Raw genomic sequence first — 13,016 nt, 5'->3', positions numbered from 1 at the left:
TTGCGAGAAGGGACTGAGAATGGCGGAATGACAGGTTACCCTTGCAGCTTTAATAAGTAGTAGAGATTTAAACATTTGACTAAACTTTTAGTGAGAACCAAACACCTAAGCTAGGAGTGTGATGGCAGTCATAGAGGAAAACAAGCTGCTAGCACCTCTCTCTCCCATTGTCTCAGTTGTTGTTTAGTTTTTAATAATTTTATTTTATTAATTAATTGCTAGGTTAATGATAAAATTATTTTTTGTATTTATAGGGATAGGCATTAAGAAAAAGATGGTTATTTGCAAAATAGTTGGGACCAACGAGAGCCGTGTTTTTTAAAATATTTGAATTATGATATTTATTAGTTAAATCTGTTTTCTATCTTAATAGTCCCGCCTTCGGATCCTCCTCTAACTGCAGAATACCATTCCCAGCACACCTGTCGCACGGCACCGGGTTGCCCTGAAAGAGCACAGCAAAGAACATCACGAACCCTTAACAGAGACCAGCAGCCTGCCGTTTCAAGCGTTCAGACCGAAAATAAAATAGCTAGAAAGCCAGCGGTGGAGGCCTTGAAACCGAGGACTTGGGGTCTTGGCATGTCCACCGTCATAGACATTTCCTATGTTTCTCGTTTCAAGCTTCCAAAGGAGTAATTCAACTGTGCACTTGCGCGCCTAATGAACCAGTTAGACCACTATAAGGTAAACATCATTTTCCTGCTCGGTCCAATAGACCGAGCATATTAAAAGCGAGTGCACAATAATGACAAACGAGAAAAACACAAACACTGAATGAACAACAGGCATATTTCATGAGGCTATGGTTCACAGCCTCCCAGAGGCTTGGGGTCGAAAAGATTAACACATGTAAATCCACCCTCGATATACAGCTTCAACTTTCTACAAGGAAATGTTGCTATACGGACCCTGTACATCCACCAGATGAAAATTCTTGAGATAATTGCCACATAAACTACTCTATGCAAAAGCTCCATGTACATCACCAAAAGACTGCTTTTGGAACAAGACTGCTTCATATCCTGTTCATCTGCAGTTTGAAAGCATTCCCAGCTTTAGTTCAGACATACTTCAGGACATTAAAAAAAGATGATCCTAATACTAACCATCCATTTTCAATTAACAAGGAGGTTACTCACCATTCATCGCATGTAAAAAGTATTCCTAGCTTTAGTTGTAAATCCTCACAGGCTTCTCAAAAGAATGGCGGTTCTGTAATTGCTCTAGTATCAGAATCAGAATATGTTCAACTTTTATGCAACAGTGAAGTCTTTTAATGTGAGCATTCTTAAGCATGATACCTGGTTGTTGCCTAAGTAGGACCTTTTTGGGGTGGTGGCTGTATGCTCCAATCCAAGGTGTTGTTCCCAACCTCCATAAACAGGTCTCTGTTTCTAAAACAATACCAGGAAAAGCTTATACAATACTTCAATGTTACAATGAATGTTCTTGCGAAAGGATTCTTTCGCCAAAAGGAAAACTTATCTCACATGGAATCTGTTCATTACAATATCTGAATCTTGGAGGTATTCTGGCTTACTGAATGTAACATGAGCAAATTTCCACTGGTGAAAGAAACATAACATCAGATATTATCCATTATAAGAGGAAACTATGGTAAATAATAATGAAATAAAACATTAGTAACCAGCATGCCCATTTAAGTTTAATTTAAATCGGACAATGAAGAATGAAGTTGAAAAACAAATCAAATGGTTACTCCACAATAATTAGTTATTGGAATAGATAAAAAAGGGCAGACCCAGTGCAAGAGGCTCCCACGTAAGTGGGGACTAGGATAGATAGAGATGCTTAAATGACAACACCAACATCAACATAACCCCAAAGCAAGTTGGGGTAGGCTGGAGTTGAAAACCAACAAGAAGTCACCAAAAAGAGAGACAAACAAAGCGGAGGGGGAAAAGCTTTTGAGAGCACTAAAAAGAAAAAAGACCTAATCACGGTTTGGACACGTGGATAGGTTCTTTCCAAGCACTCCTATCCAAACACAACTCCTTTGGGATATTCCATTCCTTCAAGTCCCTTTTGATTGCCTCCTCTCATGTCAAGTTCAACCGCTCTCTACCTCTCTTCACATTATTGTGCACCGGTGCCTCTGGGGGTATCCGGTGGACATGCCCAAACCATCTCAATCGGTGTTGAATAAGTTTTTCAATTAGCGCTACTCCTAGGCTCCTAGCCGATCGCATATTTCATCGTATCTCACTCGGTCCAATCTTGTGTGCCCACATATCCAACACAACATACGCATCTCTGCGACATTTAGTCGTTGGATATGTCATCCCTTAGTAGGCCAACACTCAGCCCCATATAACATAGCAGGCCTAATCGTCGTCCTGTAGAACTTGCCTTTTGATAGGATTTCTTCTCGTACCAGGAACCTCCCTCAAGCTATACCGATGCACTGGTGGAGGTTGGGGATGAACCGGTCGAGGGGGACGACGAGAAGCCATGATCACAGCAAGAAGAACATAGGCGACTAGGGTTCCGGCCTCCTCAGGGAAGTCGGCTAGGTAACACTTCTTTGTTATTTCTTTCTCGTGACTTATTCCCTATTTATGCTTGCTTCTCTCTCAATAAAAGGAAGCTTATCTCTCAAAAAAGGAAACTACTCTTCATCACTAAAAGGAAACTTTCAAAAGGAATTAGATCCTAGGATTACTGCTGGCCATTAAGGCCCTGATTTTCCTCTCCTGCCGCACACCCCCTCCTCTGGTACTGTACGCCGTCATAACACATTTCAACTTTTGTGGCACTCTCTTGTCACATAGGACTCCCGATGCTTGACGCCATTTCATCCACCCCGCTTTGATCCTATAGCTAACATCTTCATCAATATCACCATCTCTCTGTAGCGTCGATCTCAAATAACGGAAGATGTCCTTCTTTGGTACTACCTGGCCTCACAAGCTTACATCTCCATCCTCACTAATTAGTACCAAAGTCACATCTCATATACTTGGTTTTAGCCCTACTAATTCCATCTCCATCCTCACTAATTAGTACCAAAGTCACATCTCATATACTTGGTTTTAGCCCTACTAATTCTAAAACCTTTTGACTCTAGGGTCTGACACCATAACTCTAGCCTTCTATTTACTCCTTCCTGGCTTTTATCTACTAGAACTACATCGTCAGCAAAAAGCATAGACCAAGGGATATTTCCTTGCACATCCCTTGTGACCTCATTTATCACTAAGGCAAATAAATAAGGGCTCAAAGCTGAACCTTGATGTAGTCTTATGTTAATTGGAAAAACATATGTATCACCATCAGTTGTTCGGACGCTTATTCACGTGCATTTAACTTGGTTGAGGTCCCTCGTCTTCCTTCCCGAATCCTAGCCATCTTATAGACCATCCTTCTCCCCTTCCTTTGTCTCACTCACAGCTCACTCATGTCATGGAACAAGCTCATGTAACATTCTTTCTTCTCCTTTACTGCCTTTTGAACGTCCTCGGTCCACCACCAAGTATCTTGAGGTTCACCTCTGCTCCCTTTGGTCACTACAAACACCTTTGATGTCACCTTCCTAACACAAGTTGTCATCTTCACCCACATGTTGTTTGCATCTTCTTCGGACCAATCGCCATCCACAAAAACTTCGCATGTCTCATCTTTGAGTTTCCACCACTTCGTCCTCGCAAATTTGGCTTGTTTATCCCCGTTGAAGTGTACAAGTGGATTGACTACTTTATCCCATTAGCTTAGGTTTTTGGGTTGAACCGGTTAGTGTGTTCACTCTAATATGGTATCAAAGGCAGAGGTCTCGAGTTCAAATCTTGGCATAGGTTTTATTTGTGGCTCCATCCATTTATTTCCACGTTTGCGCCTTTCTCTCTGGCTACACGCGAGTGAGGGTGTATAAGTGGATTACTACCTTCTCTCATCAGCTTAAGCTTTTGGGTTGAACTGGTTAATGCGTACATTCTAACAGTCCCTATGGGTACGGATCAAAATAACAAAAATCATAAAATTCAGACACTGATCATATAGCAAAAGTCGAAACGAATACCTTTAGAAACTGCTCATCAGGAACTTGAAGTCTCTTCTGAATCCGTACTTTCATATCCGACAAAGCTTCACCATCACGAATTAGGAAGAAGAAAGGTTCACCAAAATACTGAATATGCTGCAGATATAAAGTTCTCAAATCAATGAAAGAATTGCTGAATCATGATGGCTTGTCTAAAAAAATACAAGCGAGCACAGCACTAGCATTTGTCAAACATGAGCGAAATAGGGGATCTACAATAAGGGAAAAAACACTAGGTAGAAGAAGCTATTTCACAATTGAATCACAAACACAAATGAAAACGTTTTGGGAGGTCAGATCTGGTACAGCTGTAAAATCACAAACCCAAATGAAAAGGTTCACAAGGTAACAGTACCCAGTCACTTTGATTACAGCAGTAAAGTTGCACGATCTCCTGTGGTTTTTTTTCCCGAAAGCGCAGGAGAACTACGCATCATTATACTAAGTAGAAGGAAAAGAGGGTCCAAAATAGACCCTCAGTACATCTCCTGTGGTTCCTTGACCAATTTTATATGAGAACTGATTAATATAAACCAAATGCATTTTTGGGCAGGTTGAAATTTTGAATTTTATATAACTATTCAAAATTTCAATCTGCCCAAAAATGCATTTGGTTTATATTAATCAGTTTGTATGATGTTCAGTGTGTGTGTGTGATAATGAGTATGCATATCTATGATGCTTTAAACTAAGCTGCACATTAACACAGCGGCCTATGTCCATTGCAATCACAATTTTGTGTACACCACACGTGCGTAAGCCATAAGGTTGTTAAAGAATTGACAATCCTCAGAAAGCCTCCAAACTTCTAATATATTCTCCACTGCGGTTGATCGGTACGAAATTTTATTATTTTAAGGAAGATGTATGTTCCATGAATTATTTCAATTTTCAAATGAGTTTGAAAGCATCGAATCACTACAAGAAGTATTCAAGATCAAGACATTAATAACTTCAAGATGTACATACATGATTATATTCAAAATGATAGACATGAACCAAACGGTCATGAGGCCCGGCATTTTTTTCATCCTCGGGAACCTAGCAAGACAAATAAGAAGAATGTGAAGGGGTCAATTTTACTTGCAGAAACTCAAAACTCGTAGCACTAAAAATAATACTATTATATTGCCATCAAAAGTGCCATATGTGAAACCCACAGCGGAGAATACCTCTTCAATATACAAGGGTCCATGGTCATTAACTGAATCTATCTTATCTCCAGGTTGATACACCTAAAAATTGTTCGTGGCCATCAACAATATAAGTAACTTCGTAGATTATAAGCAACCAAATATGGAATGAAAACAACTGTCTATAAATGAAGATAAAGGTAAAGTATAATGGGTGTACAGCCATAATGCATCAAATTCTTCCTAATCAAACAAAAACAGAATCACAAACACTACAACCATGATGCAAAGTCAGGCTTTTCTCAACCAAACAAAAAATCAACACCAAGAATCACAAATTCATAATTCCTCCCAAATCCCTTCCAGTTCAATAATTCATCCACATGCATACGCTCTCACAACTATGATGCACCAAATCTTTGGTACCATGTGGGTGGGTTGGTGGGGGAGGGGGATCACATAACAATCTGCCAGCAAAAGATGTTAACATATTCAGTGGCACCACATAACATAATATATTGTGCAACGTTATCAACACTCCAACTGGTATCTATCATTCTATCTACAGTTGAACGAGGTGGTTGAATACACAAGAAGCAGCGTGGACAAGAAACGCGGACGGCATGGACAACGAGCGTAGAATTGAGGTGGCACGAGATGGGCGCCTGCAACAAAGCAGCCAGCCTGTGACTGATCCTGGAGGAATCAAGGTGTCTCGGATGACTTGAAGATGGATTTGTGATGCTGCTACATGAACTAGTTAGTGTGTCTACTCTAACAGCTTAAGCTTTTCGGTTGAACTAGTTAGTGTGTCCACCACTGTTCTTAAGGCGTCACCTAGGCGTCCAGGCGGTGGTCTAACGCCTAGGCGCCTTGCCCGCCTACCTCGCCTAGGCGTCCAGGCGGTGGTCCAACGCCTTGGATCGCCTTACCGCTTTAAAAACCATGGTGTCCACTCTAACAACTTAAGCTTTTCGGTTGAACTAATTAGTGTGTCCACTCTAACATGGTACCGGAGGCAGAGGCCTTGAGTTCGAATCCTGGCGGAGTCTTTGTTTGTGCCTCCGCCCCTTTATTTCCATATTTACGCCATTCTCTCCAGTTGCACGTGAGTGGAGGTGTTAAAGTGTATAAGTGGATTGCCTATCTTCTCCTAACAACTTAAACTTTTGGGTTGAACTGGTTAGTGTGCCCACTCTAACAATTGGGACCGTACAAAGAAAAATAGCATTTAAGTACATCATCACTCACGTCCCACCGTTCCGTCTCCCCCCCCTAAAGCCAAACAGCCCCCAAGTATTTCGTGGGGTATTGACATGACAGGTCAAATGGTTTTAGAAATAAAACGCAGTATAATCCATGGCCACCTCTAAGTTTTAAAATTTTCTTAATGAACATACAGTACTCCATGGCTAATTCGGTTCATGCATCATTAGCGCCACAAAAAAACAATAAAATGTGGTGAACTATGGATCATGTAACTTCTAACCAAGATCTATATAGTTTGAGGCTGAGATAACTCAAGAGAGTGACTTTGGCTCCTTTCCAGAAAAAGATGAACATGTATAACTGGATCCCACCATACGAATTTTCAGTTTGATCTTATAACCAAAAAACAAATTATCCCGCATTCATTAAGTAAAAGATACTCAAGAATAAATAAATAAATATAAAAGGATATTTTCCATTCAATAAGAAATAGGTCTATTAAATACCTTGCATATCTTGTGAAGGTAGACTCCAAAAAACCGAAATTCAGCATCATTACAAGAAATTTCAACCTAATAACATAAAAAAAAGTATGCAAAATGAAGTAGTTATGCCAATACTACACCCAAAGAAATTTAGCAGTTATTGCAGCCAACAAACCTTTGACTTTAAGTCTTCAATCAAATCAAGGAGAGAGTTACTTTTTGGTAACCGCATAATGTGAAACGACATCTGGCAATAAAACACAAGCTGAGAACATGATCAGAAAAATAGAAGTTACACAGAATACGAAAAAAAGCTAACCTCATGGTTTGCGGCATTTTGGAAAGCGACCTTCAGAGATCTCATAGATTCTAGTTCAGGCAAAGGAATATCCAGGATGTCATAATATAATATGTCACACATCTGCTAAATCAATGGAAGTTAATATAACCTGAAGAGAATACAATCAAAACTCGAGATAAGGAGTCCAAACCTGATTGTGATTATGTAGCATGTCCGAAAGATAATTAAGACTCCTGTATTTGATGAAGTGAGGTTTGGGTTGCTGAGACGATGGATTGTGTTGAGTAAGCCGGATTTTAGAAGGGTCATCCATACGTAGTTGCTTAGCAACCTTCTCAACAACATCATCATATGTGGAGCATTTTGAACTTCACAAGTAAAATTCAAATATTAATATCAATATTGTTGCTATGTTATCAACAAATGGATGCTACTCAACAAAAATCACAACACATACAGCTCAAGAGAGAAGCCTTCTTCTTTTGGTTTCTCAAGCAATCTGAAATGGACAATCTACAAATAATAATAGAAATCAATTGTCAAAAAACAAATAAAAATATGAAAACCATTAGACTGCAGTAGCAGTACCATCCAGTAACCTACAGGCAAACAAACACTCCCCAAATAAGACAATTGAGGGCCACCGATGAGATGTTATATTTTAATCAGACTTCACAGCAATAATTCAGCTATGTCATAACCAATTATGTCTGGTACAATATTGTCATACTAGTAACTAATTAATGTAATTACTCTTATGACAAAATTGAACTCACTCAAGAGGTCTGAACTATGAAGTTAAATGCCACCCGTCCCACAAATTACAGCCTAGGTAAAAACTAAGTGAATTCAGAATCAAACTCAGGGGTTCCCGAAGATGCAGCAAATGCGCTAACCATCATTGTGCACATGCAAGTACACTGTACAACGATGAGCTAGTTATGTAAGACTCACTTACTAGAGGGAGTAAGGAAGAAAAATAAATTAAGGCATTGATTAACAAGAACAGTAAAGCAAAAAAGAAAGAATGATCTAAAAGTGGCATTTCTGTTCCAGGTTAGACAGCAATTCAAAATTAGATAATTGAAGGATTACATTGTAAAGAAAAGAACTAAGGGGGTGTTTGAATGCACTAGAACTAATAGTTAGTTGGATAAAAATTGATAGTGAAAGTAGCTAGCTAACAAATAGCTAGCTAACTAGTAGCTAATTTACTAAAAATAACTAATAGTTGAACTATTAGCTAGGGTGTTTGGATACCTCTAGCTAATTTTAGCCACTAACTATTAGCTCTAGTGCATTCAAACACCCCCTAATTTACAATATGCTCCATTGTAACAGATCTCAGCATTTTACATAGTCTTGACATTTCAAACTACCAAAACAAGCATTTCACATAATATATATTGTATAAAACTTTTTAAAGCATTTTGAACACAAATTTAAAAGTTGACGTCCAATTCTATTCATCTGGTGTTCTTTTATAGACATTAATTTGCAATCTTGCTTTTTGGTAACAATAAAACGTGTGCAGATTTATCTTTTTTCCTTACACAGCAGAATTGCAAGTCAACAAATTTATCTTCTCGGTCATTTTCCCTGTAATATAACACTAATACAGTAACACCATAATCAAATTGAATTTGTCCTTTGATGCAATAAATCAGTAACTATACCATCTTTACAGCAACATTCAAGTCAATTATGCAGTATTCAGATGACATGGTAATGGTACGCTAATGTCAGAGGATGCATTTTAAATTTTGCAAGCACTACAATTCCAACAAAGCAAATGTCAACAGTCACACCAACCACCAAAACATTGTCATTGGCACGAGCCCTTGTTCTCAACAAGCAAAAGATAAAGAGAAGAGCAGAGTATGAAACGACCTTGCATTGCAGATCTTAATAATTGCAGATGACACGTAACAAATGTTGTTTATAGTATCCAGTATAAAATATAGAAGATTCAAGGTAAGCGAAAGAAATACTATGCATATGCTATTAAGCCCGCCATGTAAATTACCTGTCTATTATGAATATATTCAAAGAAAGAAGGGACGGTAGGATATCGATATCGATCCATTGAATCTGGCAAACAGTGCTTTTGGTAGCATATTATATCACCATTGTCAATCTGCCAATATCACATAACAGAGCATAAGTAGTTAAGTACAGCAAATGATAGTATCAGCAAGAACAAAACATCACATAAAGGTGAAATCCTTTGAGTACAAACACTTGGTACAAATCTCAAATACATCAATGCATCTAAACAGTATGAGCTTTCCATCCAAGTAATCCCACTGTTGGATCCTAAGCTGTACTTCCTGATGTGCATCAATGGTCACCATCTGCATCTGGAGATTATTCCACTAAATCGGCATATGATCGTTTTATGGCTTGTTCAGTCACTTTTGAGCCGGCTACAAGAATTTGGAAAAGTTGCCCCCCCCCCCAAGGTGTAAATTCTTCATTTGGCTAGCTTCTCTAAATCGTTGTTGGACAGCGGATAGATTAAGCAGACGAGGTCTTGAGCATCCTGTAAGGTGCCCCCTTTGTGACCAGCAGGAGGAAACAATTCAGCATATCCTAGTGGCTTGTGTGTTTGCCGGAGACACTTGGTGGCAGACTTTGTACAAGGTGGGGTTGCACTGACTCTAGGATTGGCAACAACAACCTTTCAAGACTGGTGGAAAGAAGCTGAGTGCCAGATGCCAAAAAACCAGAAAAGAGGATTTAATTCTTTGGTGATTCCGGTGGCTTAGTGGCTATGGAAGCATAGAAATGAATGTGTGTTTGATGGTGCATCCCCCAACATCAGCATCATCATGCAGCATATTCATGAGGACGGTGGGGCTTGGCAGGGGCTAAAGATCTAAGGAGGTTGTGGCCTTAGGTCCTGGTGGGGCTGGGGGTTGTTTGGTAACCCACCCCTCTGTGCTGCTTTCTTTCTTCTTTCTTTCTCTTTTTTCTTTTTTTCTTCTTCTTTTTCTTTTTCTGTCTAGGCCTTTTTATTGGCAACTTGTTCTGGGTCTACTTTAGACCTCTATCTCCTTTTCTTAATATATAAGATGTGCAGTTCCCCTGCGCGTTCAATAAAAAAAGGTGCACTCAAATGGTCGTATGTATAGCAGTACTCATAGGGAAAAAATACAAACCTGGCTTGAACGGAACGAAGCATTACTCTCAATGGGTACGCACATCACAACTGGTTCAAACTTTATTTCCTAGAAAGATTTAAATAATATAACTATAGCGGTCAGACACTTTCAAGATTGTTTGTAAGGTCATCTAAGCTCAAAGAATATGAGGCCTGATGTTACAGCAAAAAAGAAACACTTATAACCTCATAGAGCTCAATATCTTCATCAGACAGAAATCCAGCAATCTGATTCAGCCTTTCTACTATATCAGATGGTTTGCCTGATGCTTTCACAAAAAAATTGCCGACATATCTGTTTCATAATAACAAGGTTAATACCTATTATGTTCAGTTGGTTGAAAAATACACAAACAAATAGGTATATCAGATAGAAAAGGATAACCTTAGGTCTTCTTTTTCAGGATCATAGAGCTTGAAGAAAAGTAATATATCTTCTTTGGTATTCCAAGGAGCAATTGGTTGGTTCTCCTGGATGTGCCAGAAACTATGTTAGACAGTAAAGAAATAATCAAAAGGCAAATAAGAAGTAAGATTAAGTAAATGAATAACATCAGTTAAACATTGGGACCAAAAGTAAATGAAATAATCAAAAGGTATTTAAGCACTTAACCTGTCTGAAATGAACCTCCAAGAACAATCGTACTTCAGAATTCGGTAACTTCGCCACTGTTGCATCTTTGAGAACCCCAATCTGAAGAAAAGGAGAAAACATTGTTTTAATTGTGAATCAACACCACTAACAAATATAAAAAATGAAATCTTAACGAAACCACCAGGATTGGTGGATACTCCCTCCATCCTAGTATATAAGGTGTAACACCTCTGATTCAAAAACCAACAAATATATTTAGTTCTCTCTATCAACACTAGTATACTGCATCAATGTACGTATGTTTAGAGAGTGTGTGTCTTATATTGTGGGACTACAATAAAAAGTGGTTATGTCTTATATACTACGATGGAGGGAGTATCAAAATAATGTTTGGAGGTTCCATCCATTTTTTTGCAAGACATGTTAGCATTTGAGAATAACTTCCAAGACATACTTTGACCATTACTTTTTGTTACAGCATATTACCACTACAAAACCGGAATCTTGCTAAAATCTATACAAAGTATGAATCCACTGGTGCATCTTTTTGCATACAACCTAATTGAAGAACAAGTTTATAATGCTATGACTTTTTTTAATTCTAGCACACCCTGCACTTTGAAATGGAGAGAGTACTCAACAGCATAGGAACTTGCCACGCCATGATTGAAACAAATGAAAAAGTAGAACACGGTGGCTGATTAGTTACATTAGTAATCAAGATATATATTGTGAGTAGTGACACGAGGTATACAGGCACTGTATAAGTTCAATTTAAGGCATTCCTATAAAAATGTAAATATGTAATACAAAAATACTTCCCTCTGTCAACCAGAGGAAGGAGGTCAGCTTTAGAGGGTTTGCGGATTGTGAGGGGGAGACCCAGATAATTGCAGGGAAATTCCTTCACAGAACGAGCCAGCGAGCAGCCTTGCTCGTGCAAGACACCCAATTTGGCTTACCTGCGCTGACAAGGAAAATCTTGCTGGGGCGAGCAAACTTGCTCAGCAAAGCAAGCTTTTCACAAGGAACCAAACACCTTTGCTTTGCAAGGTGAGGTAACTGGAAACAAGAGATCCAAACATCCCTCTATACATGTCATGCCCTTAGAAACAGTGTGAGGTGTTATTTTTACCTGCCTATTCTAGGCCAATATAAAAGTTAAGGGAGGCCCAAGACCCCAGGTTTCACGATGACTAGGCTAGGCAAGTGCAAGTCCATCCCTAAGCTCCAATAAATTCATGGATTGCAATGCTGATACCTTCAAAGAGAACAGGAGGAAAATGCATCATCAGGTTTGAAGTTTTCTGTTTTGGTCTTTTTAACTTTTACAGAACCATTATCCATTGTGAATGTAGAGCAGTTACCAAAGTTATTCCTTTAAAGAGAATAATCCCTATTATATTTAAGTAGCAGACTGGCAGTATCGTCGTGTGTCTTGCCCGTGGCACACGCGTCCGTGAAATCGGCTCTACCCGCGCGTCTGTGCGTCGTCTCGCTCGCCTTCCGCCCAGCCAACGCCAAATTCCTACCACCCATGCACGAATTTTCTCCCGCCCAGCCCACGTGCAATTAATCAAAAAGAAAGTTGGTTTTGTTTTAAAAAACAAGCTTTGTCACGCTACTTTGATTGGCGTGACATTCGAACACGTAGGAGAGCTGCGTATCATTGAATTAAGAAGAAGGGTCTAAAATTAGACCAAATACAAACACAACAGAAAAAAGAAATAAAGAAAAAAAAAGAAGAAAGAAAATAAACAAGGCCATCCTGCCCCCACAACCTATACTCAAACAACATCCTTCCCTTATGAAGTTAGCTACTGAACTCTCTACTAGAGTCCTTCAGGACACCTGGAATGGGAGCTGTAATAAGGGCAAGATGTTTGGCCCCCGCAAATTTCCAAATAATAATTTCTTCTTCAGCTCTTCTAATAGCACCCTCCAGGCTAGGTGTAACTCTATCAAAAACACTTCCATTTCTATGGTTCCAGAGAGTCCAAAGCCCAAGGGTAATCAAGGAATTGAGCCCTTTTTTAGCAATCCCCTGCAACTGCTCACTGATTCTGCTCC

General features: G+C 39.2%; 1 protein-coding gene across 7 annotated transcripts in view; it reads right to left on the bottom strand.

The window, feature by feature from the left end:
* Nucleotides 1–685: 685 nt before the first annotated feature.
* Nucleotides 686–13,016, bottom strand: part of LOC103651156 (ubiquitin carboxyl-terminal hydrolase 13) — a 31,496-nt gene continuing 19,165 nt past the window's right edge. For 2 of the 7 annotated variants that reach the window (XM_008676772.4, XM_035966401.1), the window contains exons 17-33: nucleotides 10,965–11,045; nucleotides 10,737–10,822; nucleotides 10,538–10,646; nucleotides 10,350–10,418; nucleotides 9,215–9,325; nucleotides 7,646–7,701; nucleotides 7,379–7,556; nucleotides 7,207–7,308; nucleotides 7,063–7,134; nucleotides 6,909–6,974; nucleotides 5,233–5,295; nucleotides 5,030–5,101; nucleotides 4,040–4,156; nucleotides 1,494–1,568; nucleotides 1,305–1,391; nucleotides 1,143–1,215; nucleotides 686–1,033 (exon numbers count right to left, since the gene is read on the bottom strand). In XM_008676772.4, coding sequence (XP_008674994.2) covers nucleotides 1,174–1,215; nucleotides 1,305–1,391; nucleotides 1,494–1,568; nucleotides 4,040–4,156; nucleotides 5,030–5,101; nucleotides 5,233–5,295; nucleotides 6,909–6,974; nucleotides 7,063–7,134; nucleotides 7,207–7,308; nucleotides 7,379–7,556; nucleotides 7,646–7,701; nucleotides 9,215–9,325; nucleotides 10,350–10,418; nucleotides 10,538–10,646; nucleotides 10,737–10,822; nucleotides 10,965–11,045 — 1,386 coding nt within the window. In that variant the 3' untranslated portion in view covers nucleotides 686–1,033; nucleotides 1,143–1,173. Of the gene's footprint in view, nucleotides 1,034–1,142; nucleotides 1,227–1,304; nucleotides 1,398–1,493; nucleotides 1,569–4,039; nucleotides 4,157–5,029; nucleotides 5,102–5,232; nucleotides 5,296–6,908; nucleotides 6,975–7,062; nucleotides 7,135–7,206; nucleotides 7,309–7,378; nucleotides 7,557–7,645; nucleotides 7,702–9,214; nucleotides 9,326–10,349; nucleotides 10,419–10,537; nucleotides 10,647–10,736; nucleotides 10,823–10,964; nucleotides 11,046–13,016 lie in introns of all 7 variants that reach the window. The other 5 variants (XM_020550461.2, XM_023302031.2, XM_035966402.1 and 2 more) reach the window with 5 other exon arrangements.

This window comes from Zea mays, chromosome 3, assembly GCF_902167145.1.
Source record: "Zea mays cultivar B73 chromosome 3, Zm-B73-REFERENCE-NAM-5.0, whole genome shotgun sequence".
Lineage (NCBI taxonomy): Eukaryota > Viridiplantae > Streptophyta > Magnoliopsida > Poales > Poaceae > Zea > Zea mays.
Note: the sequence above shows the minus strand (reverse complement) of the source record. Positions and strands in the feature narration are given on the sequence as shown.